The 22,717-nt window shown below is 39.4% G+C and overlaps 2 protein-coding genes across 10 annotated transcripts; both read right to left on the bottom strand.

The window, feature by feature from the left end:
• Window positions 1-7,985: 7,985 nt before the first annotated feature.
• On the bottom strand, window positions 7,986-10,662 carry LOC101472782 (platelet-derived growth factor receptor-like protein). The gene is made up of 7 exons (XM_004541058.3): window positions 10,411-10,662; window positions 10,053-10,198; window positions 9,830-9,972; window positions 9,573-9,724; window positions 9,152-9,445; window positions 8,834-8,973; window positions 7,986-8,391 (listed from the first exon to the last, which is right to left on the bottom strand). The coding sequence occupies exons 1-7, from the start codon at window positions 10,490-10,492 to the stop codon at window positions 8,185-8,187; spliced, it is 1,164 nt and encodes a 387-aa protein (XP_004541115.1). The 5' UTR covers window positions 10,493-10,662; the 3' UTR covers window positions 7,986-8,184.
• Window positions 10,663-11,232: 570 nt separating this feature from the next.
• LOC101473074 (cationic amino acid transporter 2) lies at window positions 11,233-20,369 on the bottom strand. Of its 9 annotated transcripts, none has more exons than XM_012915589.4 (14): window positions 20,271-20,355; window positions 19,304-19,406; window positions 19,174-19,206; window positions 18,452-18,881; window positions 17,848-18,003; window positions 17,610-17,769; window positions 17,335-17,471; window positions 14,180-14,402; window positions 13,533-13,669; window positions 12,791-12,893; window positions 12,578-12,711; window positions 12,272-12,438; window positions 12,088-12,196; window positions 11,233-11,998 (listed from the first exon to the last, which is right to left on the bottom strand). In XM_012915589.4, exons 4-14 carry the CDS (start codon window positions 18,819-18,821, stop codon window positions 11,868-11,870), a joined length of 1,827 nt encoding a protein of 608 aa, XP_012771043.2. In that variant the 5' UTR covers window positions 18,822-18,881; window positions 19,174-19,206; window positions 19,304-19,406; window positions 20,271-20,355; the 3' UTR covers window positions 11,233-11,867. The 9 variants fall into 9 exon arrangements, with proteins under 9 accessions (XP_012771043.2, XP_012771049.2, XP_076747812.1 ...); XM_012915595.4 differs by having other exon boundaries at window positions 19,304-19,371; window positions 20,271-20,345; XM_076891697.1 differs by having other exon boundaries at window positions 18,452-18,825; window positions 19,304-19,371; window positions 20,271-20,345.
• Between the last annotated feature and the right edge of the window lie 2,348 nt (window positions 20,370-22,717).

The following is a 22,717-nucleotide window of genomic DNA, read 5'->3' as shown; positions in this document are numbered from 1 at the left end:
GACAGATCGGTAGCTGCAGCATAACTGCTGCAGAATGAGCGCAGACAAGGATAATGTCCTCCGATCAGAAAAAAACAACATTTAAGTCGTGCTGACTTCTGATCAGTTCAATTGGCAAAGTGTTCCCTGATTTAAAAACTTTGGCTGGGTTGATGCTTCAGCCTCCATTACGCACATACAGAGCGCAGTTGACCTACTTCAACAACGTTAGGAATACATTGCATTTACCGTTCGGTAAAGGTAATGTCGTTTTAACTATGTAAACGATTATTTTGTTACCCTTACTGCTAAAACAGCGTAATTTAATGTAATTAATTACCACCACTGGTTATCATAATATGGGCCATTTACCTGAATGATTGGCATGAAGCAGAACTGTGACAGATGAATCAAATCCCCAAAGAAGAATCCTTCGTCCTTCAGTTCTCATAGAAGCTTGATCCATGACTCGACTCCTTCTTTTCTCATCACTCCCCACCAGCTCTCAATTCTCTGGTTTGCGGTACTTGCGCCTGTGATGTAGCTTCTGTCTCCTGCTCTATCATCCCCGTCACTTCTCCGTAAATAACGCTGGAGGTCTCTGACCAACAGAGATGGGCAGTAACGCGTTACTTGTAATGCGTTACTGTAATCTGATTACTTTTTTCAAGTAACGAGTAAAGTAAGGGATTACTATTGCAAAATCGTAATTAGATTACCGTTACTTTCCCGTAGTAACGCTGCGTTACTGCGTTACTAAAACCGTGATTTTTTGCGAGAATGTCTCACGACAGTGACGGAAGCGAGTGCACCGTTAGTGACAACAGCTGTGTGCAGATCAACAATGGATCACATATCGATTGTGGGAGAGAGTATGAGCGTGCAGCGTTTAAAGCATGGAAGTACTGACCTTACTTTGAGTTTGATTCCATAAAAAGTGACAAAAACTTTAGCGTCCATCGTGCGTGGGAAGAAAACTTTTTTTTACAGCGAAAAAAACCCCTAAACTTCCAAGCAAGCACCGAGTGCGCAACGAGGTAATGGGAAATTCACAGAGAAACTCGCGGATTCTTCAACTGACCGCGGCACACCTGCACCAGGGTAAACCTCCGCCTACCGCAGTCCTGCTTTACAGGTGAAAATAGAGCAACAGGACCACTGAGTCTTTGACTTTATTTATTTTCTGCTGTGTTTTACTTACATCTATTTGAAAGAGTGAGTGTAAACACAAAAAATATTTTATTTTATGTGCTGGAATGTGTAGACAATAGGTTTAAATGTTAAACTAATTTATTCAAGTCAGAGAATGTTGCATATAATTAAATTTTTGCTTGATGCATAAAGTTAAAAGATTAAAACTGATAAAACAAGTTTAAAAAAAAGAGACTTTTCCATTTGATTACATTTTGTATGATGGATTATGTAGAAAAAGTAGAATTGGGCTGAAAGATCTATCGCTTTATCACCTCTTCAGGTTGTAAATCGTGTTTTTAAAAAGTAACTAAGTAACTAAGTAATTAATTACTTTTGAAAATAAGTAATCAGTAAAGTAACGGGATTACTTTATTGGGGAAGTAATCAGTAATTAGTTACTGATGACTTTTTTCAAGTAACTTGACCAACACTGCTGACCAACACGTTCTCAGTGCCCATGTCAGTTCGTACGAGCCTGGGGATGATGTTTTTAACGAACACCTTTTATTGCTTGTAATGCACAGACACACCAACAGAGGGCAGTAATATCTCTTCAACATACATTGTAAAATTACTATTACAACACTCCCACTTAATTTTACCATGGAGTTCACTTACTTGACTGCCATTGCTTATTTCTTTCAAAAAACAACATTATGCACCTATATCACGGTGTTACTAGAAAATAAACATTTTCTCTTTTGTTTTGAACTCACACAAAAAATGTACTGTGTCCATCTTAGACAAAACTATTATTCTTCATTACAGTTAAATGCTCACCATCTTAACATAAGCATAGTATAGGCATGTTAAGCATATGATAACCCTTTTAAACTGAACACAGTCCAATCTTCCCTCTGAGATACTCAAACTTTTGTCTAGGCAGCGGTTTGGTTAACATATCAGCCTTCATGGAAGCTCCTGTGTCCATTTTGCACACATTCACGAATGTAGTGGTAACGAATGTCTATGTGCTTTGTTCTTGCATGATCGACTGGATTTTTTGCGATTGCAATTGCTCCTTGATTGTCCTCCAGGATCACTGTTGCTGTGGTTTCCATTCCAAGCTCAGTTAGTAGTTGTCTTAACCAAACTCCTTCTTGTGCAGCTTGGCTCAAAGCAATATACTCAGCCTCTGCAGTTGAAAGTGCAACTGTTGCTTGTTTCTTGCTAAGCCAACTGACTGCACCTCCTGCAAGTAGAAAGATGTTTCCAGTTGTAGAACGTCGATCGTCCTGATCACCTGCCCAATCAGCATCTGAATACCCAACCAAGGTTCCTGTTTCTGTTCTTTGATATTTGAGCCCCAGGTTTAGAGTTCCTTTCAAATATCTCAGGATTCTTTTCACAGCTGTCAGGTGTGTAGTGTTTGGATTTGCATTGAACCTTGACACCACACTCACTGCTTGTGCAATATCTGGTCGTGTGGCCATGGCAGCATACAATAAACTTCCAACCATTGACTGATACATGCTTGGGTTTACAGGTTGACTGACATTATCACTCTTTCTTAATTTGACATTTGTGTCAGCTGGAGTTGCTACTGGACTGGCACTGTCCATTCCATACTTTTGTAGTATGTTTTCAATATACTGCCTCTGATGAAGCATAACATGGTTTTTGTCCTTGTCTTGGACCACTGAGATGCCCAGAATGTAGGATAGCTCACCCATGTCCTTCATTTTGTAGTGTTTCTTCAGAGTGTCCTTTAAGGTCTTCATGCTCTCTGCTGATTCTGTAATCAAAATCAGATCATCAACATACACAGCCAATATTTCCAACTCCTGACCTGTTCTAACAAACACACACTGATCTGAAGTACTCTGTGTAAAACCAATACTTTTCATGAACTCTGTAAAAGCTTTGCTCCAGCAACGTGGAGACTGCTTCAGTCCATATATTGACTTGTTTAGTTTGCACACTAGATGTTCCTGCCCAGGTTTGATGTAACCCTCTGGCTGCTCCATGTAGATTTCCTCTTCCAGGTGTCCATTCAAGAATGCAGTCACAACATCCATTTGATGCACATTTAGATTGTTTTGCACAACAAATGACAACAATGTACGAATTGAACCAAATCGTACAACTGGAGAGAATGTTTCATCATAGTCTGCACCATAAATCTGTGAATAGCCTTTGGCAACAAGTCTGCACTTGTATCTTTCCACTTGTCCATCACTGTGATGCTTAACTTTAAAGACCCATTTTGATCCAACTGCTTTGCGATCCTTTGGTAGATCCACTAAATCCCATGTGCCATTTTCTAGCAGTGACTCATATTCCAAATCAGCTGCTTCTTTCCACTCCTTTGCATTTGGACTTGACATAGCCTCTTCTAGTGTATTTGGTTCTGTGACACAACAGATGTTTGCATAATGATCAACTGTAGCTGCATCAGCAAACTCCTCAAATCCATATCTCTTTGGAGGTCTTCTGATCCGCTGATCTCCTTTTGCAGCCTCACTGGTGACAGTCTCCTCAGTACTTGTTTGTCTTTCACCCGTGTGTAGTGTCACCTCATTCCCCAAACCGAGATCTTTTTCACTTTGTTTGCATTTAAACTCTGTTTCATTGAAGACCACATCTCGTCGAATCAGTGTTTTTCCTTTTTCCTCATCCCACAGTCGTAGCCTTTTGCATTGGTTGCATATCCCAGGAAACGAACTTTCACTGCCTTTTTGTCCAGCTTCTTTCTCTCTGTGTCTGGAACATGAGCATAAGCAACACAACCAAATACTTTCATATGGCTAATGTCTGGGTTTTTTTCATACCATCTCTGATAGGGTGTTTCGTTCTTTAAAGCAGATGTTGGGAGCCTATTCTGTATGTAAGCTGCAGTAGCAACAGCTTCTGCCCAGAATGTGTTTGGCAACTTTGCATGTGATAGCATGCTTCTAGCTGATTCCACTAGAGTTCTGTTTTTTCTTTCTGCAACACCATTTTGCTGTGGTGTGTGTGGTACAGTCATTTCATGGTGGATGCCTTGAGCTTTCAAATATTCTTGAAACTCTTTAGATGTGTATTCCCCACCATTGTCAGTTCTGAGTCTTATTACTCCCTGTCCACATTCATTTGAGAAGATTCTTTCAAACTCTTTGAACTTGCTCAGGACTTCCATTTTTTCTCTTATGAAACACACTTTACAACATCTGGAGTAGTCATCAATGAAAGTCACAAAGTACTTTTTTCCTCCAAGTGACTCAGTTTGAAAAGGACCACAAACGTCACTATGCACTAATTGCAACTTGCGTTTTGTTCGTATTTCTCCCACTGATTTGTAAGGTTTTCTTGATAATTTGCCCTCAACACAAGCTTCACAAAAAATGTCCTCCTCTTCATTTGTAAAGCTAACTCCTTTTACCAAGTTTTTGACTTTTTTCAGATTTGTAGTGTGACCTAGACGCTGATGCCACATACTTGCTGGAACTGAAGCAGTTGACGCTCCATGACAGGTTGTGCAGTTTCCCTCAATATCCAGCTGATACAATCCGTCAGATCTTTGTGTTCCCATTCCATGGAGAGCTCCATTCTTTCCTCTTATGTAGCAATGAGTCCTTTTGAACTTCACTGTGTTTCCCTTCTTGGCAGCAGCTCCCACTGAGAAAAGGTTCATTGATAATTTGGGAACATACAGCACATCATACATTGTGACATCTTTTCCATTACTAACTCTGAATGACATTTTCATTGTTATGTTGTCCAGACCTAAAGCCTCAACTACTCTGCCATCACCGAGTTTGACTGTTTGTGGTTCTGAAAACTCTTGGTAGTTTTGTAGAGCTTCTTTATTCCATGTCATGTGTTTTGACGCTCCTGAATCGATTAACCATTCTTCTTGTTGTGCATCACTTTTACATGACTCATTTACAACAAAAGCTCCCTCATATGAGTCCTCTTTGTCCTTATACACCACACTTTTAGCCTTGTGGGCCTTGTATTTCTTTTTACTGCTTGGACAATCACGCTTGATATGTCCTTCCTTCCCACATTTGTAACATCTCCATGAGTCGGAGCCGTTTGCTCCCACTGTTTTTGATACACTCTGTTCATTTCTATGCATCTGAGATGACATCGCTGATACACTACTGGACACAGTGGTGTTGTCAGTAAGCACTCGCTTTTGTTCCTCATTTATCAAGGCTTGTTGAACGAACTGTAGTCTCAGACTTTTCATCTTTGTCTCCAAAGCAGTAACAACAGTTGCATAGCTGGGTGGCAAACTACCTAGAAGGGTGACAATTTGATCTTCCTCTTCAATTACAGAACCTATTGCCCCTAGCTGATCAGTAAGTTCCTTCATCCTCTTTAAATGATCATTGAGATGTTCTCCTTCCTTCATTTCACACCGGAAGTACTTCTTCTTCAGAAATAGCTTGTTAGCAACAGTATCTCTTTCAAACTGTGCTTTTAGCATCTCCCATGCTTCTTTGGGGGGTCTTACAGTTTGTTATCAAGTACAATTGGGGTGTACTTACATTCAGTACCAGCACTGAAAATGCCTTTTCTTTCTTCCGTTCAAATTCAGCTCGCGCTTGGGCATTAGCATCCGCAGCTAACTGCTCCGTCTCCTGTACCATACCCCCACAGTCCTTTTGCCTTCAACAGGTGCTCCAGTTGAAATTTCCACGTTGCCCAATTCTCCGGTCCGCTCAGCTTGTCAATAAACAGTCTATCTTCCATTGTGAATCCCACAATTCTGTTTATGACTCCCAAAAGAAAACATGTTAGCAGCTTCCCTTGGCGACCTCTGGGTCCATAACCTGATGTTTTTAACGAACACCTTTTATTGCTTGTAATGCACAGACACACCAACAGAGGGCAGTAATATCTCTTCAACATACATTGTAAAATTACTATTACAACAGGGGAAACCCCCACGACTCTCCACTGCTTCCACAAAGTAACCTCCGATAACCTTTGGGTCACTGTTAGTGTGTGCAGCCCGCAGCCAAATGATGTTGCGTGAGAAACCGTCGATGCATCCATTAATACATATCCCATATGGCTTTAGTTTGTCATAAGAGTCTATGTGCCATACAAAGTTAGGCCCCTGAGCAAAATATTGCCTCCTTCTGAGACGTCTGGTCTGGCGAACCTGGGAACCTACTGGGTCCAGTAAAGAGATGAGGATCCTGATGTCTTCTTTCCTGATCGCAATGCCGTGTTGTTTGCACTTTGTAAACATCCACCGATAACCGTGATCCTTCCCAGGCCCTTGCAGTTGGTTCACAATAAAATCTATCCCGGCGTCCAGGTCGTACTTACGTCTGTAAAGCGACTTGGCTCTCAATATCCGGTTTAAATGTCTCTCCGTAATGATGGTTCCTTGCATTGCCAGGCTTTTCAAAATGCATTTGTAGCTCATTCCCAGCCTGAAATAAAACTCAATCAGACTGTCTCTGTCCATGGTGTATTTAGCCTACTCTTATGCTTATGTCTCTACGCAGCTGTCCAGGAATTCTATCAATAAGATGTGCTCACGTTATCTATTTCGTGGCCACAAATGCGTAATTCGTTGCCATGTTATACCCAATTCGTGCCCACAAATTAGCATTTCGTGCGCACCTTATACCTATTTCGTGCCCTCGAAATAGTATTTCGTGGCCACAAATAAGTATTTCGTGGGCACGTTATACCTATTTCGTGCCCTCGAAGTAGTATTTTGTGGCCACAATTTATTTATTTTTTGGACTATGTCATCAGAGGGGCTCCGTAGATTCAAGTCTAACCAGAAACTAACCTCTCATGTGGTATCGCTAAAACACTGGAGTGTTGACTTTTCTGTGGGACTCTGTACAATAATAAAACGGTTATCTACAACTTTATTGTACACACATGAATAATACTTTGGGGTTAATGGGGAACAAAATGGGTAGAAAAGGAAGTCATAGTGAGGGCCAGTTTCCACTTTTTATCTCTGAAGTGCTTGTTAATTTATCACAACATCCATCCATCTTCTTCTACTTGTGTAATTCAACAAGGAGAGCTGGACACCAATCCAAGCTAGTGAGAAGTGAGGTGCACAGGGTGACAGCACATCACAATACACCCGTTTATAAGGGAAACCTAGATAGTACTGGGTTGTTGCTGTTCTGCCACATCTCAAAGGTGCTCTGTTTGATTGTGACTGCAGAGGCCGTTTGAGTACAGTGAACTCATTGACAAGCTTCATGATAAGGTCAATGGTCATAGAGGGAAAGAGGAATAGATATGGTCAGCAACATTACTCAGGTAGACTATGCTCAGTTGCTACTAGAAAACATCCCACATACCATTAAATCACTGCCAGCTTGAACTGTTAATTCAAGGCGGGATGGATCCATGCTTTAAACAGCATAAACAGCATGCTGTTTATGCCACCAGAAATCAAAATTTATCAGGGCAGTTAACCTTCTCCTAACCTTCTATTGAGCAGTTTAGCCTCAGTTTCCTGTTGACATTAGCCACACCCGGCGTGGTCTTCTGCTGCTGTAGTCCATCCGCTTCGAGTTCTGAAGTGTTGTACCTTCAGATATGCTCATCTGCATACTTTGGGTTTAACACGCGAATATTTGAATTACTGTTGCCTTCCCAGCTTAAAGCAGTCTGACCATTCCCCTATATCACCAATAAGACATTTTTTCCTCCAGAGAAATTTGAGATATTTTATCTTTTTCTAGGGATGGCCGTGCAGGAAAATCCCAGTAGATCAGCAGTTTCTGAAGTACTCAGACCACATTCGAAGTCACTTAAATCACCTTTTCCCCCCTCTTATCCTGCGTTTACCTTTGGGAGGATCTTTCACAATGACACGACTGTCAGGCTTGTGAGTGTATGGAAATGAAAGTTTAATATACAAGCATTTACCTAAACAAACACATTTCTCTTCTTGAGCAATACAGTTTGGAGAGCATAATGTTTTGTTGTGATCATATAGTCTTTAAAAAGAAGAAAAAACATTTAATGCTCAGACAGGGTCAAATCCCAGCTGTGATCTCTCGCCACGACTTTCTGTCTGTAATGTCATCCAACTTATGGTTTCTTAGGTTTGGCTTTAGGGACCACTTTAATGGTTGTGGATGCTGATTTGGCTCCTTGCATGTTCTGAGCAGTGCAGGTGTACGTTCCTTGGTCCACGTCTCTAACTTCATCCACGAGGAGCACAGACTGAGACTGCTGCTGAGCAGTTCCTCCACTGACCGGAATAACACTCTCCTGTGTGTATGGAGGTCTCCCAATCTGGACCAAGCATAGGAACACACACACACACACACACACACACACACACACACACACACACACACACACACACACACACACACACACACAGCACAGGAGTAAACATTACAATGAGTTATCATGTTGCAGTTTATTTCCTCATGGCTCACCAATAAAGACATATCTATTATATTCCTGTTTAAAGGGGATAAGGTTCAGGCAGTCCATAGGTTGAATACTTTTTGACTAATAATAAACTCGCTAAAAAGGCAAAGCAAGCTAAACCGACTGAAGATATTTGCCAACTGCAGGACTTTTTTTGAGTAGTATTTCAGTTCACAACCTAGAATTCATGTTCATACTATTTCAGAAAGAAAGCTTATTAGAATTAATACAAAAGCCATACAGAACTAAGCTAAGTTTGTATTAAAGCATACAAGCCCTGTTTCCACGAGTGTCTGACCTCTTGTCCTGGGTAATCCCAGGTGAACTCTATGGCCACGTCTCGTTCTCCCATCGCAGAGCAGGTGACACGTAGATTCTCCCCCACAGTCACTGTGCTCGGTGACGCTTGGATCACTGGAGCGGGAGGAGCCCTAGGATCTGAGAGCAAATGTGATGTATTAGTAAGTAAAATGTTGTGTCGTCACCAGTAATCCTGTAATTAAGGGTAATTTTCATCCTTAATTTTCAAAAGTTTTCATTGATTTACAATAAAAAAAAAACCCATAAATTCTAAAATTCTGAAAAAATTTCTAAAATTTTGAAAACGTGAACTCACAGTTAACATAGATGAGCATGTACTTCATAGAGCTCTGCCGCAGGTTTCCCAGACTGGCAACACAGTACAAAGCTCCGGCATGATATGGCCGAGGTCGATGGATTGTGAAGCCCTTCTTGACATCAAAGGAGATCTCCCTCCTGTCCACGTCCAGCTCCACAGGTGGGTACTCACGGTGCAGAGTTACTTTAGCCTCAGGTGACGTCACCTGGCAGGGTAGGACTGTAGGCCAGTTGCTCCTCAGCTGAATCACCTTGTAATAGTCAGACGATGGAACAAATAGTTCTTGTGGATCTGGTCCGTACAGAGAGGCGATATGGCAGATTTATGATAAGATTATTAGAATGTAAAAAAGATTCCTGTCAAGTCTGCAGTTCAGAGAAATGCAAGCCTAAGCATCAATAAAATGTATTAATCACACCTGGAAAAAAGACGAAGACTTTAACAGCTTTGCTGTATTCCTTCCTGCAGTCAGTGTCTTCACAGTACATTGGGTAGCATGTGTACTCCCCCGTGTCTGCACCAGTGGTGTTGACCAACGTCAGAACCCCATATCGCTCATACTGGACAATTCTGCACAGCCAGAGCAAAAAGGAGCGAAAGAACACATTTACTTCCTTACTTACTCAAGCTTATACTGCACTTTATGAGTAAAGATCTGTAGACATGAAAAGTTACCTGAGCCTCCCATCATTATCCTCCTCCAGGTATGGGGGGACGCTCCACTGCACAGGTTTGCCCCTGCACCTCAGCTCCAGAGTATCTCCTGTTTGCACATTTATGGTCTCACCCACCTTCTTAAACTTCCCTTTGTTTAACACCTTTATTAGTCAGACACAGACATGTACTTTAGTCGTGAACTTTGCAAAATCAAAAAGTTAATTTATAACAAACGTAATACCTGCGTGAGGAGGGTCTGCTCTGCACGTGCAGCTTTGACCTTCGGTTTGACTGTTATCGTTCTGGGCCCTTTGTTTGTTGATTTCTCATGCTTTGGTTTCCTTGGCTTTGGTGTCCTTCCCGGAACAGCCTTCTGCTCTTGGGCATCTTTTTGGCAATATTATACACAGTACGCAGAGCACATGTTTCAGAATATTTTACAAACAAAGACAAGGCTGCTACAAGTGAGAAAAAAAGTATCATTTTTGCTTCTAGAATAAGCCACATTGTGCAAAAGACAGAAAGAAAATTGCCCTCCTCACCAAATCTATGAATATCACGTTCACCGAATTGGATGACAAGGGACTAATGTCACTTACCCAACTCGAAGATTAAGGCACAAGTAAGGAGAGCAATGAGTACCAGCCTCCACTTTGACCCAGACATGTTCGCCAAAGGCATGGCTGATGAGCTGATTGTTAGTTCATGGAGTTCAACCCAGAGAAATATACAACAGAAATGTAAAGGAGAGAAGAAGAAAGAGAAGGAAGGAGGAGGGCAAAGCTTGCAAAGTGAGCAGTCTGCTGTTTATTAGAGTCACGCAAATTCCTTTTCCTCGGAGTGGCATTAGTACCCTAAATTCCATCAGTGTGGCTCAATGGAGGCTTTCAAGCCTGTCCGAACCAATGAGGGTCCAGAGAATGAGGCCCCTCCAATCTGGAATGGCACAGCCTGTTTATTTAGCTGCCGGACTGTAAGTGTACTAGCAGCATGAGTCTGAGCCTCAGAAACACTGCCTGGAAAAGGAGCATTTGGTGTTTAATACACTTTATGTCCTTCATTACTGTTTTTTATGGGTAAATAAAAGTTTTGTCTCAGTTAGCTCTAGAATAATATGTTGTTGTTTTTTAAATATGCCTGAAAGATTTGCACCTAAAATATTCACACATTACTTAAAGTACATTTTTGAGATGTCGGATGCAGTGGAAACAATGTAAACCTTTCCTTGTGAGTGGCCAGCTAAGCTGTGATTTTGAACATGACCGCTATAAGCTTCTTTTCAAAGGTCCTTTTGTTCTCAGTCGACTCTAAATAGTGAGCCATATCTGCTTCTTTGTGCACGTCTGCAGTGGGAATGAACTTATAGTAGTCCTTTATTTTTACCTCTTTATCGACACAGACTGCAACAAGGTAACTCCATATTTAAGTGTTTTACAAAAGCGAATCATTTCATTTTTAATTCAAGTGTACAGTGGCAGTCGTTTAGTTAACAATCACATGCAGTTTCCATATTTACAAATGGAAGATGAAATCCCATAAAAGGTTTTCTGTATCAGCTCTGTAAAATATAAGGTCTTCAGTCAAATTCTGCACATTTAAAAAAAAATATTAAAATAAAATTAAAATAATATAAAACTGAAATAAAAATAATTTACATTTTGCACTTGATAAGAAAAGTGTAAACCTGTTATTTCAGAATTATAAAAGCAAATAATCTACAGAATATTTTTTCTTTGGAACAGGCTCACTAATACGACAAGATATACAGATAAATATCCTTAACAACAATGTGAAAATCAGTGATAAGTGAAGATCTTCTCGGTCCAAATATATCTTAGGGAGTGTTTCATTTTGGACCATTTAGATAACAAACAGACTGCGTTAGGATGTAATAAACCGTCAAGTTAACAAGTTATCAGGCCATTTGCTTCGGTGCTGTCGTAGATTGAAGACTGCTGAAAGGCAGCAGCACCGGTGCATCTCAAGCAGTGGTTATAAGTTAAAGCAAGTCGCTCACTGTAACATCTCAGTTTATCTGTCTTCACCCCGATTGAGCTCAGAATTTCTCTTCTTTCATACTATCCTTGTCTGTTTTGCCGCTGACTGTTTCGATCTCTGCGTGGTCGGTCATGAGTCGCTTCCTCTGGACGCTGTTACGCATTCCATAGATAAAATAGATAAGTAACCCTGCAGAAGAGAAGAAAAGAGAAGAGTGAGGGTCACCCAGCTAGATAGCATCCCTTTAATCCTCTCAAACAAAAATATACCCATCATACCTATTAGCATCCAGACAGCATATCGGATCCATGTTTGACCGCCTAACTGCACCATCAGGTAGACATTGATTAAAGTACTCAGTAAGGGCAGAAGAGGGATTAAAGGTACCTGAAGAAGGAGAAAATGCAGAGATGTGAGATTCCTAGTTGGTGATTACAAGAAATTACTTGAACCACTTCTTACCATGAACGATGCCTTCGTGGGATTCTCTGGGTGTCTCCAGATGAGGAACAAGTTGACCAGCAGGAGCACTCCAAAGATACAGACAAGCACGATGCTCCATGCTTGAGTGTTGGCAAGAGCTTCCATGCCTTGGCTCAGAGTAATGCACAGTGCAAGAATGCACAGAACTGCAGTGGGAAAGTAAAAGACGAGAAAGAAAGATTAGAGGCGAGAAAGCCCGTCATGAACCTGTTGCTGGTCAAGAAAAGAACTTCAGTGCTACAGAAGCATCAGTAAAGATGCCTCAGTGATGTTTTCCTTACTTACTAGAAAATATGGTCAAGAGCGTGACTGTTCGTGCTGTGGAAGAGTTGGGTGTTTTTGGAGGTTTGAAGAAGCTAAACTTTTTCTTTGATTCTGTGATCTTAAGTTCTGTGTCTTCAGATGGACCCACCTGGTACCTACAACGACCACAAAAAATCAGTCGATTTGCACAGCAGAGTGAATACATAGCTGCAGGGTGTTAACAAATAAATGTACCTCAGTATCAGGATGCATACTGCCACGAGTGTGTAAGCAAACAGAGTACCAATGGACATCAGTTCCACCAAGGCATTCAGATCAAACAGTAGAGCCATGATGGCTAAAGCCAGGGAGAAAAATGGAATTAAATGTTATTTCTAGCCCATAAACCTCGACCTCTGTGGATCATGCAGAACAGCATTAGCATAAGTACAAAATATTATACACATGACACCTACGGGAGTTGCTCTGCTCAGCTATAGAAACCTACATCATGAAGCTCCTAGCACACAGTTTTTGTGCTGATGTTAATACCAGAAGAGGTTGGAGTCATCAGTGTTGGTTACTTTTTCTATGGTGGTATCCTATTACAGTACTACAGCATACCACTTAAGTCCAGTAAGCTCTTTAGAGAAATGTTCACACGCGATTGTACAGGCAGACTGCATGGCTGGATTCCAAATGCATATTGCAATGACAATAAAAAGAGCTGAATTCATAGATTAAGAGAGAGAGTTAGAGAGACTTTATTTATCCCCAAGGGGCAATTAAGATAGATACCCTGCCAACCGTACATACAATACGCAAACACACAAGGTGTGGCACAGTACCTCTGTGTAAGCATCTGTAAGCATCATTAAAATAAGAGTTATTACTGGACACATTCAAAAGTATTTTATTACATGTACTATTTTTTGTTTTAGGTTTATTACTTCTATTATATTTACAGTACTTTTATTTATAAAGTGTATACCTGTACCTGCCACAATGCCAGATGATATAGTAGCTATTGCTGGACTGCCTCTGGAGGTGACTTTGGACAAAGGTTTGAAAAGCAGCCCGTCTCTCGCCATGGCAAAAAGTACTCGAGGCATCGGGAACATGGAACCTAGCAGACTGGAAAGACAAACAACAAAATGAATGCAGTGTCCGATTAATTTGTAATCTAAATTAGTCATTTCACAAATCAGTGTCAAAAGGTCACTCTAACTAAACCAACTGATTTGACATATGGCTTCTTTTTAACAGCTTAATCTGCTATGATGACTGAAGTCAGAAGAATGTACTGGCAATTTCATAATTTATCCACCTCGCAAACATCAGAGGCAGTGGAAGAATCATTCACAGCCTCTGGAACCTGACACGTCCTCCACACCTTGTCTGTTAATTATTACTCAGCTGAGTTATTTTACGTTAACGTTACATTTTTAATGAACTTTTTGAGTTAGCTACTGTTTAGTAGCTACTTTTCTAGATTTATTTTTCAACATTTTGGACTTTTGAACATCCATTATAATTTTTCTATTTTTTTCCAAATAACATACATTTATTTTTGCACCTTTTTCTTTCTGACTTTGAGCTTTAAACATCACTTGATCCATGCATGCACTACCCATACTGTCATACCTAGTTGACAGGGCACACAGTGAACCCACAGCCACGGCATATTTGGCAGGACCCCATCCAATGTAGTCAAAGGCTATTGGCAGTGGGCTCGTTTCACTTAGCAGGTAGTATGGCATCATAAGGGTGAGAGCAGCAGACACAGCAAAGTAGGCCAGGAAACATATAAGCAATGAGACCACAATGCTAATAGGGACAGATTTCTTCGGGTTCTTCACCTCCTCTCCTAAAAGAAAGGAAACCAAGAAGTTAGTGACCCCCTTACAAGATATATCTCCTGCAGGAGTTTCATGCATTGTTACACAAAAATCATAAAAACTAGTGGAGAGAATCATCTGCAAATTATGTCCTCAACGTTAAACTTTGTCAGTCTGTTTTAGCCAATAAGAAGTTATCCCACTTCAGTTATTTATTTATTTTTGCTACAAAATGGAATTGTCAAGCATACCAACACAGTTACTGAAACCTGCCATAAATGTTGCGTTAAGACGGAGACAATCTGCTATCTCACTGCAATTATATGAGGTCAGTTTGGAAATTACATGTAATCTGTGTCTGATAACACAGACAGAATTTCAAATCTAACTATTAATCTGCACTTCCTGTTCTATAGGAATGCAACCAGCTGCAGCCAGCTGAGTCCAGTTCCCTCGAGTTTTTCTCATTGACATCTGACTGATGGCAACATGCTGGCAATCTGCCTGCATTTATAAATCAAATGCAAGTTATTTGTAAATTTGTAGAGCTCTCTGAGTGATTACAGTCGGTCCAAGTCCAACCGTGATTATTTACAGGAAGATTGTTCGTTGTTCATATTATTCCCAGAGTGTTGTCCCTGCATCGATACAATATTGCCACACAAAATATTGCGATACAATAGCGTACTGTATCGATTTTTCTAACCCTTTCCCAGCACCACTAAAAAAATAACCCCATAAAAATGTAAAGAATCTATGGTGAAAATTAAAAAGTTTATAAAATTTAAAATAAAAAAGTGGAGGAAGTTTATTTTATTTTTAGTGTGCTTTTTTAATGAGTGTAGAGGAAATACTCATCGTTATAATTGTAATTTACTCCTCTCTGGAAATAAAGCACTATTTCATCCATTATCCACGATTGCAATATTTTTTCCATCCATTCATTCTCTTCCAATTATCTTTGTCCTTTATGTTATGCTATGTTATGTTATGTTATGTTATGTTATGTTATGTTATGTTGTGTTGTGTTGTGTTATGTCGTGTTATGTCATGTTATGTTATGTTATGTTGTTATGTTATGTTATGTTATGTTATGTTATGTTATGTTATGTTATTTTATGTTATGTTATGTTGTGTTGTGTTGTGTTATGTCGTGTTATGTCATGTTATGTTATGTTATGTTGTTATGTTATGTTATGTTATGTTATGTTATGTTATGTTATGTTATGTTATGTTGTGTTGTGTTGTGTTGTGTTATGTCGTGTTATGTCATGTTATGTTATGTTATGTTATGTTATGTTGTTATGTTATGTTATGTTATGTTATGTTATGTTATGTTATGTTATGTTGTGTTGTGTTGTGTTGTGTTGTGTTGTGTTATGTTGTTATGTTATGTTGTTATGTTATGTTATGTTGTGTTGTCTTGTGTTATGTTATGTTATGTTATGTTATGTTGTGTTATGTTATGTTATGTTATGTTATGTTATGTTATGTTGTGTTATGTTATGTTATGTTATGTTATGTTATGTTATGTTATGTTGTGTTGTCTTGTGTTATGTTATGTTATGTTATGTTATGTTATGTTATGTTATGTTGTGTTATGTTATGTTATGTTATGTTATGTTATGTTGTGTTGTGTTATGTCGTGTTATGTCATGTTGTGTTGTGTTGTGTTGTGTTGTGTTATATTGTGTTATGTCATGTTATGTTATGTTATGTTATGTTATGTTATGTTATGTTATGTTATGTTGTTATGTTATGTTATGTTATGTTATGTTATGTTATGTTATGTTGTGTTGTGTTGTGTTATGTTGTTATGTTATGTTGTTATGTTATGTTATGTTATGTTGTGTTGTCTTGTGTTATGTTATGTTGTTGTGTTATGTTATGTTGTTATGTTATGTTATGTTATGTTATGTTATGTTATGTTGTGTTGTGTTGTGTTATGTTGTTATGTTATGTTGTTATGTTATGTTATGTTATGTTATGTTGTGTTGTCTTGTGTTATGTTATGTTGTTGTGTTATGTTATGTTGTTATGTTATGTTATGTTATGTTATGTTATGTTATGTTATGTTATGTCATGTTATGTTATGTTATGTTATGTTATGTTATGTTATGTTATGTTATGTTATGTTATGTTGTTATGTTATGTTATGTTATGTTATGTTATGTTGTGTTGTGTTATGTTGTTATGTTATGTTGTTATGTTATGTTATGTTATGTTATGTTGTGTTGTCTTGTGTTATGTTATGTTGTTGTGTTATGTTATGTTGTTATGTTATGTTATGTTATGTTATGTTATGTTGTGTTGTGTTGTGTTGTGTTGTGTTGTGTTGTTATGTTGTTATGTTATGTTATGTTGTGTTGTGTTATGTCGTGTTATGTCATGTTGTGTTGTGTTGTGTTGTGTTATATCGTGTTATGTCATGTTATGTTATGTTATGTTATGTTGTTATGTTATGTTATGTTATGTTATGTTATGTTATGTTGTGTTGTGTTGTGTTGTGTTGTGTTATGTTGTTATGTTATGTTGTTATGTTATGTTATGTTATGTTATGTTGTTATGTTATGTTATGTTATGTTATGTTATGTTATGTTGTGTTGTGTTGTGTTGTGTTGTGTTGTGTTGTGTTGTTATGTTATGTTGTGTTATGTTGTGTTATGTTATGTTGTGTTGTGTTGTGTTGTGTTGTGTTGTGTTGTGTTATGTTGTTATGTTATGTTATGTTGTGTTGTGTTGTGTTGTGTTGTGTTGTGTTGTGTTGTTATGTTGTGTTGTGTTGTGTTGTGTTATTTATGTTATGTTATGTTGGATACATAGTGTACTGGTAAAAGATCCCCAGTTTGATCCTGGGAGGAGATAAAAAATCCCTTTTGGGGTTGTGTCAGTCAAAAAATTTAATTAGGAAGCAGCTGAAAGAAGCTTGAACTAAGCTAAACTGACAAATTGTCTTCTTACCTGTTGTAGCAATGCAGTCAAATCCAACAAAAGCATAGAAGCATGTTGCAGCTCCAGCCACGGTTCCACCAAAGCCATAGGGGAAAAATCCGCCCACTCCAAAGTCGCTTGTTGCATTAGCAATGTCAGTTCCGTTTCTGCAGCGGGTAGAGAGCAATACTTTGTGGTTATTTCCAGTTAGCTCATCCAGGAGAACAATAATGCTGTAATTATATAGGTCATGATTTACTTGAGTGTTTTTTTTTGTTTGTTTGTTTGTTTTTGCATTTATTTACATGGCAGTGGCGTTTAACACATCTTCCTTGCTGATTTTCCAGTTGGAGATGTCTCCCTTGATGAATCCAGAAATGATCACAAACAGCAGCACCAGGATGTTGATCGCTGTGAAGATCTTGTTGATCATCGTTGACTCTTTGACTCCAAAAGACAGGAGACCTTCGTGGAAAAGGTGGTTAATTCAGCGATCTCATCCTCATTTGTGGTCACCATTTAACACCAGTTTTACTATTTTACCTGACAAGAGCACGATCAGAGCTGCAGCAAAGACATCTGGGTAAGGAGCTAAGCCAGGCAGGCCCATGGCAGCATTTTCTGCAAAGTATTTTGATATGACTCCCCCAATGAGTTCATCAAATGTTCCGCTCCATGCCAGTGCAACAGTCGATGTCCCTGAGCAGATAGTGAAAAGATAGTTAATGTAATAAACGAATTAATCAGCCATAATTTACCTGCAGCCATAAACAAAAGAAAAAGAAACTTCCTACCCTCTTTATAACTCAGGGTTTTGAATCACAGTCCTGGTTTATGGGGTTATTATTGGGATTGTTGCAAAGCAGTGATCCCGGTATGTGCTATTGTTAAAATTAATGTAGCAAGAGATGTGACACAGTGAGGTAGAAAAAAAGCAGTCAAGAATTCGCTGCTCCACTGGTTGAAAGGTCACAGTGTTAAATAGTCTCTTAATGGTGGTTGATCATTTGTGATCAGAGTGTGGTAAAAAGATTATGTTAGGTTTATGCACTGTTTGCATATACAGGTAGGAGGAGAGATCACTAAATCATCAATAAAGGAAGAAAATATCATTGAATAATAGATGTTACAATTTGCATATATTCACCTATGACGTAGGAGAGCAGCAGATTCCAGCCAGAGATAAAAGCAAGGAGCTCTCCCACCGTCACATAGCTGTAAAGGTATGCTGAGCCTGTTTTAGGAACCCGGGCACCAAACTCTGCGTAGCATAGCCCAGCAAATATAGAGGCCAGGGCAGCGATGAAGAAGGAGATGATGATGCTGGGTCCCGCGGTGTCTCTGGCCACCTCTCCAGAGAGGACATAGACACCAGCCCCCAGGGTGCTGCCCACACCGAGGGCCACCAAGTCCAGAGTGGTCAGGCATCGATTGAAGGTGGACTCTTCCCCGTCGGGCTCGAGGGGCTTCCTCCGGGATAGGCTCACCAGAAAGGACTTCACTACGCTGCACGACATACTTCTGTGGGTTTGGATCAGGATGGAAGATGAGTGAACGAGAGAGATTTAAGGAGTGACCTAGTGGGACAAAAGGTGAGGAGTGTTTCTCAGTGAGTGAATAATTGTCAGGTCAGCCTCCGGAAGAAGATTCTTTCTTCTGAGAAACATGATTTTCAAAGTCTATTAGTGTTTTTATTTGTGTAGAAAGAGAACAGAATGCTACTGTAATTAAACTGAGGAACTGAAGAGCACATGCAAGCTGTTAAGACTTAAGAAAATCTGTTTTATTAAAGCTTAATCATTATCACATGACAGCTAACATGCTCTCCTAACACTTGACAGAAGTGAGACTAAGAACACATTCACTTACCTCTTTGGTGTGATCTTGTACCTCGTAGATGTGCTAAGAAGTAGGAATAGGATGTGTCATTCGGCTCAGTTACAGTACCCTTTTATAAATGTATCTCGTTATCATTCTCCTGATATGATAGTGCTGATACCTGAGATTTCCAGAATGCCACCCCCAGCACAGAAATCCACGCCCCGGCTTCAGGATTGCACTTTAAGCCTTCATTCACAGCACAATTACTTCTTTGAATATTTCTGAAGAGTCCAAAAGCTTTATGTGTTAGATGTGTTCTCACAGCAGCAGTGCCTTTCAGGGCTGCCTTTAATCAACTACTGTTCAAATCAAATTAAATCAAATCAAAGTTAAGGCACAGTGAGAAAACAAAGATGACATAGCTTTTTCCTATATTTACTTTAATATAAGATCAAAAATTACATGCACCTATTCTTATTTTTGAGGGTTTCCTACAGATTTCTATATTTAATTTCTATAACAATAACTGTGTCTTCTCAGAGGGCCCTTACATTGTTGTGTCGCTTAAAAACAAGCCTGCGGTCTTATTACTACAGCTATGTTGTGGAGTTTGTCCGCTTGCACTGAAGCAGCTGTATCTCCATCTCAACATGAAGGTGTGAGCCTGCCGCTTTAATGGCCCGGTGAGTTCATGACATGGGGGAGGACAAAGCAGCTTTTATGACTTATTCGGGCAGGAGGCTGCACACTTTGAGAGGCAGCATTTACCTTCTCATCTCCAATCAGGGGATTTGAGCTCTCCTAATCCCTTGTGGCATCTACCTCAGCAGGCAGGAGCTGAGTGGGGAGGAAGCCTGTGCGGTCAAAGTACTTTTGACTAAACTTAAGCATTCATATCTGCGGATCTCACTTGCTGAGATAGCATATCGAGGGTAATGCTTAACTAAAAAATCATGGTTTGTTTAGCCAGATATCCCATTAATCATTGCAGTTAAGCAGTTAATGTTTATAATGTTGTTTTTCGGCTGCCTACTGTGCATTTAAAGAAGCACAGTCATTAAAATGCACAGATTCTTATTAAAGAAAAGGTCAGGGATTTGAAACTGACGTCATATTTTTATGCAGCAGACACACAAGTTCATTACCTTGCATTCAGTCCCACGAGGAGTTACTGGTGACTTCAAAAGTAGAGTGGAACGAAAATATCCGTGATGCTGACTTGGATGAAAGAAGCATGACTTTTACAGCGATATATACAAGACCGGCCTGCATGACCCTCCCACTCAGTGGAATTATTTACAAAGTAGCCTTTCTTACTCCCGACCAGTGTGGATCATAATGTGTTCATTATTGCAATGAAGGCACAGGGTGAGAACTGTGAATAGAAAATCCTGTTCAGAATGTGAAAAATGCTTTTGTACCCATTCGTTTGTTGTTGCGCTTCAGATTTACAATTTGCTGTATAAAGTGCACGTATTTGATCAGAAATAACTATTACTGATGTTTGGAAATGTGTCGAAAAAAATATAATTATGTTTTACCAGATGCCTCTATAACTTTGCTTATTTTCTGCCATCTAATAGTGGTATAGATGTGGCTACTCCTAATAATCATGGCTTTAAATAATCTGTGTATGTGGATGTAATCACTGTGACTGCTCCTAATGCTTTATTTCCATCTGTTTTTCTGCTTCGGGATTTGTGTGACATCAGTGAGAGTGAATAACTTAATATGGCACACAACTCTTGCTGTGAGCACAGAAACTCCACCCACACACTGTTTGAGCCATTTGTTTGCAAAGGACAGCCAATCAGACTAGAGCAGCTTTAAAAACTTACAGGCCTTAAGCAGTAAGGAGCTTGATTTAGACAGAGGATGAACTGACCTCTTAGGGACTCCTTTAAAGCTTAAACTGAGTACAAGAATAAAGATACGGTGCTAAAAGGGAGTATAATAGCTTTGATGCTTTGTTAATTTTTTTTAAACAAAGATTTAATGTTTCATGCAAAAAAAGAGAGAGAAAGACAGAAGTTTGTTTGTTTTTTGTTTTGTTTTGTTTTGTTTTGTTTGGCTGTAAAAAGAGTGGAAACATCTGGGGAAAAGAAAACAGCTGATACTAGTCAAAGACAACAAGACAGGGAGGTAAACTAAAAAAGAGCTGAGGCTCAAAATACAAGAGAATATTAAAAACAAATATACCAATAAGCAACCTAAGAACCAAGAGAAGCCCCAAAAGACCTCAAAATTCAGAGCTAAAGATCCAGAATCCACAATCATAGACTCATCATAGATGAAATGTTTATTAATGATTACATATCTAATGAATACAGTTTACATAGTTTGAAAATGAATTTGTTTTCATTTCAACAATAAATAAAATGAATATGCATTAATATATATTTCCCATCTCAGCCAGAATGAAATTGTTATGTTGGGTATGCAGTATATCTTCAAACCACAAGAGGTCGCTGTGCAACAAAAGAAATTCCTCTCTGCCGCTTCACTGTTTCCACCATATGGACACCCCATTCTTTCAACACTGGTTGGGGGCGAAGATGAAAAGGGTACACTAAAGGAGAGGAAACCAAAAGAAAAAAGAAAAACATATCAGTGGACTCATTTCATTCATAGATCAAAGCTAAAGCCTCTGACGCTATAGGTTTTTGCCCAATACGTCCACTTTAAAGTTCATAGTACCAGAGGCACAGACCAAAACATATTCTTCAAGTAACAAGGAGTATAACATTCAAATGTAAAACATACAGGGCCTCCAAAACAGGACATTTTTCCTGTTAAACGGGTTGATCAACATTTACACAATGATCTAATTGGTCTAATCTAAAATGTTGCTGAAACATCACTACAGATGTTCATAACCACCTCCCCATCATCAATCTGTCTTTCCCTCCCATAGACATAGCGTGCTTATCTCTGCTCCCTCCCCAACCTTTGAAGAGAGCAAACAGGGTTTAATGTTAATCTTATCTCCCTGTCTTCTGTGCCTCACTGAGCATATGATGTGTGAATTGCATCTGAACACAGTAAATAAGATCATTTATCAAGCACATAGACCAGGTGTGAACTTTTATCACATTTTTATTCACCTAATGAAATACTGAGTCATGCCCCCTTTTTTTCTTTGCTGTTGCGAAGTGGAGCACTGGACTCCCTGTCAGCTTCCTGTAAGTCACCTCTAGTTTCTCATCATCTCTTCCGTCACCTTTCTCTCCACATGCGGTGTCACCAGTATCACCATGAATGAATGAAGTAAAAAGCCCAACGTAAAAGATCACAGGAAATACACATGCAACACGCAAATTTGTGGGCAAAACATGCATGCATGCATTCCAGGAATAGAGCAATGAATGTGGCACTCGTTTTACTGTCATACCGCAGCTATGCTCCCCCTCCCCTCCCACTAAACACACACACGCACTCACACGCCCCTCCACACTTACTGGAGGTCTTCTGACAGGACAGAAATAGAACAAATTGTCACGTCAGTGTCAGTAAGCTGCCCTCTGTTAAAACTCAGACTCGTGCGCATGTGCCAAAATTCAGAAAGTTATGCTTGCCTGTTACCAGCTCCAAG

This window comes from Maylandia zebra, linkage group LG2 (genome assembly GCF_041146795.1).
Source record: "Maylandia zebra isolate NMK-2024a linkage group LG2, Mzebra_GT3a, whole genome shotgun sequence".
NCBI lineage: Eukaryota > Metazoa > Chordata > Actinopteri > Cichliformes > Cichlidae > Maylandia > Maylandia zebra.
This window is presented reverse-complemented; position numbering and strand designations above follow the sequence as displayed.